At 43.9% G+C, this 3,908-nt stretch overlaps 1 protein-coding gene across 1 annotated transcript; it reads left to right on the top strand.

The window, feature by feature from the left end:
• The first annotated feature begins 1,158 nt into the window (after positions 1 to 1,158).
• Positions 1,159 to 3,462, top strand: CARTPT (CART prepropeptide). The gene is made up of 3 exons (XM_061594031.1): positions 1,159 to 1,302; positions 1,670 to 1,753; positions 3,355 to 3,462. The coding sequence occupies exons 1-3, from the start codon at positions 1,159 to 1,161 to the stop codon at positions 3,460 to 3,462; spliced, it is 336 nt and encodes a 111-aa protein (XP_061450015.1).
• The last annotated feature ends 446 nt before the right edge of the window (positions 3,463 to 3,908 follow it).

Genomic DNA, 3,908 nt, shown 5'->3' with positions numbered 1-3,908 from the left:
GAGGACTGCATGCTTCCCATCCCTGACCCACACCGAAAGACATTTTAACAGCTAAATGACATATTAAAAACAGATGTACTGCATAATTACAGTGCCTTGCCAAAGTAATCAGACCCCTGACCAATGCTCTCATATTACTGAATTACAAATGGTACATTGTAATTTCATTCTGTATGATATTTTATTTTGAAACACTGAAACTCAAAATCAGTTATTGTAAGGTGACATTGGTTTTATGTTAGGAAATGTTTGTAAGAAACATAAAAAACTGAAACATGTTGCTTGCATAAATGCTCAGTCTCTGTGCTGTGGAGACTCTAATTTTACACACTTCTATCATGTCGCCTCTGACTTGCCTTTTCTCTAAACTAAAAGCTCCTAGTAGTAGCAGACGTCGGTGGGAAGGCTCAGTGGCCTGAGTCAGCATATGGCAACTGTTTCTTGTGTCCTGTCAACTGTTTTCTTATACATGCTCTCCCCAAGGAAACATGGCAGACGCCATCATTATAAGCCAAGGGATCTCTTTGCCCAGGCATCTTGGTATGAGTCCGGCCTCTTTTGTGGGGCTCTTCTTTTTGTGAGGGTTTGTCCTTTTCACAGTACTCCTTTAGGACATTTTGTTTATTGTTTTTTGCTTTCTTATTATGATCTGGTTTTTAATTGGCTTTAGTTGTTTTGTATTTTATGATGTTGTAAGTCGCTTTGAGACTATATTTTGCATAAAGCAACGAAATAATAGTAAACATAAAACAATGGATATAGATACCACCTGGCAGCCTTTTAGATGCTACCAGGCACCTTCCAACCATGCACAGAGATGTGAAGGTGGCTCAGACTCGTGTCCATGAGGTGCACCTTACCATAAACTTGCATTGTCTCTTGTCTACGGAAAGAGGCAAGTCACAACACTTTACCTTGAGTGCTAGTTTCCCTTTTTGCCTTGCGTCTTCTCCTTGCTCTTCTATGCCCTGGAGGAAATTGAGATAATCGCCCAACTCATCCGTCAGGCTCCCCTTGCAGTCATCGCCCCCCCCCTTCCCACACACATCAGCGCTCGCGCCGGGATTGACGTATCACAGAGCAAGAGGCTTTGTCAACAGGTGCTCTCCGCCAGCTGTATAAAGAAGGCTTGGCGAGGTGCCTCTCCATTTCAGGACCATGGAGAGCTACCGACTGCTCGCCTTGCTAGGAGCCGCCCTGGTGCTGCTAGTGGGAGCAAACGGCCAGGAGGACACGGAGCTCCAGCCGCGAGCCTTGGACCTCTTCTCCACCATGGAGGACACGTCCCACGAGAAAGAACTGGTAGGTGTAGATCAGGAAAGCCGTGCCAGGGAAGTGGGTGTAAGGAAGGGGGGTGGGATGAGGAACCCTGTTGGGATCTGGCATGCAGTCGAGTGTTAAATTGCGATGCTGTGTCAGTGAAGCGCGCCTGGCTTGGATGATCTTGGCAGAGGGGAAAGTCTCGGCAAAACTTAACCACAGTTTGGGCAGGGAGATGATCTGGGTTTGAAGCTGGAGCAGAGGCTGGAGAAGGAGGAAGGAGCTGAACGAGGCATCGGGTCCGACGCCTGGTGGTGCCCAGCCTTTGGCGACAGGCAGGGTCGCCTCAGGCGCGCGCCTCCCCAAATCTCTGCGCGATCTACTGATGGGAAGGTTTGTGTGTCTGCAGATCGAGGCGCTGCAGGAAGTGCTGGAGAAGCTGAAAAGCAAAGGGCTCCCGCACTACGAGAAGAAGTATGGGCAGGTACCCATGGTGAGTGGCTGCCGACTCTCTCTCTCTCTCTCTCTCTCTCTCTCTCTCTCTCTCTCTCTCTCTCTCTCTCTCTCTCTCTCACACACACACACACACACACACACACACACACACACACACACACACGAAAGGGGACGTTTGCCCGGAGCGAAGCCCGGGGAAAGAGGGCAGGTCTGTGAGCATTTCCACCGAACAGAACCCACCAACCAGGTGGACGGGTTCCGATTCTGGCGTAAATAGGAAGGCGACGCAGAGATTGCCCTTCTTCTCGACTTATTCGACATTGGGAGTTGCTTGTGCTCCTCCCCACCCCTCTCAACCCTTTTGTAGGTTGTTGCACTTTCTTTTCAGGCAGTCATTTTCTGTGTCATTTCTTCAGTGCCGGGCACTCCCTAATTAATAGATTAATCTATTAGGTATAAATTGGCTGCAATCCTAAACACACACCTGGGAGTAAATCACGTTAAATTTACTTCTGAGTAGACATCGACAGGTTTACACTTGAAGCATGCTTACCTGAAGGAAGTCCCAGTGAATTAAAGGAGGCTTACTGCCTCCCAAATAAAGTGTACATGGAGGGTGGCAACAGTTTCTCTGCATGGATTGATATATCATAGTACCTAGAATTGATATGCATTTTGGAACCCATTAAAAAGAAAATTCCTTCTCCCCATAACTCAGTATGAATCTGATAACTGATTTCAACTGAGGATTAGATTCACTTATCCCCTTGCTATTAAGGTACAGAATGGATGGCAAATTCTGGGAACTATGAAGGTCACCTGCCCATGTAGATGTTATTAATATTTAGATTTCCAAATGTTGATATTTGAGTTTTGAATGGATTCTCATATTAGTGGGGTTTCAGTTTTCGATCTATACTTTATGTTTGGCAACAATATCTGTGCTTTGGTCAAACATATATTTGCTTATGGCTACAATCCTATAATACTTTCCTAGAAGTAAGCTCCATTAAAAATAATGGAACTTATGTTTCAGTAGACATGTACAGGATTGCACTGTTAATTCAGATACTGTATGTGCCCATTCTAAAACAATAAATATCCCTAAGGGAAAGTATGTTTGTGAGCTTTTTGATGAGGTCTAGAGATGTATTTTTAATGTGACTCTCTAGATACTCCAATACTGTAGGAGTGCTTTCAGATGGGTGATTAATGTGGAACTGATGCTTCTCATGCATGCAAGTTTCTTTTCCAATGTCCACATGATATCGTTGGCATCAGATTGACAGCCTGTACCTCCTCCACCCCATTTAATCTTAATTTATCCTTTCTGGGGGAAATCCAATGACAAAAACGAAAACCTGTTGCTAATTATCTGTTTGTGATATCTCAATGACCCATTTGCAAATTAAACTCCCTTCTGGAAGCACTCTAAGATGACTGAATGGATTCCCCCATTCATTTGTTCTGCTGTTATGATATTGGAATAGTGGAATATTTAACTCTTTAAAAACTGAAGCTCAAATTTTGGGGAAAAATGTAGAAATGTTATTGCATTTCCCCAATCCCTCTTTATGCTCTGTCTCTGGTCCTGCCTGGTGACCTTCTTGCCTAACTGTTGGTTACTGTCCATAACAGTGTGATGCTGGAGAACAGTGTGCAGTGAGAAAAGGATCCAGGATTGGAAAGCTCTGTGACTGTCCCAGAGGAACATCTTGTAACAGTTTTCTCTTGAAGTGTTTGTAAAGAAATCCCCCTTCCTCAACCATTAGAGAAAACAGAAAGATCCAGTGTTGCCTTGCCTGAAAAATACCTGTGACACCAAGGCGAGTAGGTGGAGTGGAAAATGGTATCTATCACAAAAAAGGGAAAAAGAAAACAGTTATAAAGTTTAAACTGTTGCCATTGTATCACCTTTTAGGATGTCTGCTATTTTCTGTACCACCATTTCTTCTCCTTCTTGCCATTTAATTTTCTTCTCTCAGTCCATCCCTGTCCGTTCTTTCCATGCATATGTATATCTCTGTGCAAAGAAACTGAACTGATATTTTGAAATTTGTATTTTTGTATGTGGAATGTCTTCGTGACATCAGATCTAGGCAGCATTTGTTAAGTTGTCTACCTTCTCTGCAGCAAATGAACCAGGAGAAAGATAGAACAAGTGGAAGGTTACAGCATATAAACAAATTGAT

This window comes from Rhineura floridana, chromosome 1, assembly GCF_030035675.1.
Source record: "Rhineura floridana isolate rRhiFlo1 chromosome 1, rRhiFlo1.hap2, whole genome shotgun sequence".
NCBI lineage: Eukaryota > Metazoa > Chordata > Lepidosauria > Squamata > Rhineuridae > Rhineura > Rhineura floridana.
The sequence above is the reverse complement of the archived record's forward strand: the minus strand, read 5'-3'. Positions and strand labels throughout refer to the sequence as shown.

Bases quoted from the DNA above. Each gene is read 5' to 3' on its own strand.
- CARTPT (XM_061594031.1), top strand. From the start codon at position 1,159: ATGGAGAGCTACCGACTGCTCGCCTTGCTAGGAGCCGCCCTGGTGCTG. The intron at 1,303-1,669 runs GTAGGTGTAGAT...GTGTGTCTGCAG, and splicing joins CGTCCCACGAGAAAGAACTG to ATCGAGGCGCTGCAGGAAGT. The intron at 1,754-3,354 runs GTGAGTGGCTGC...TGTCCATAACAG, and splicing joins AGTATGGGCAGGTACCCATG to TGTGATGCTGGAGAACAGTG.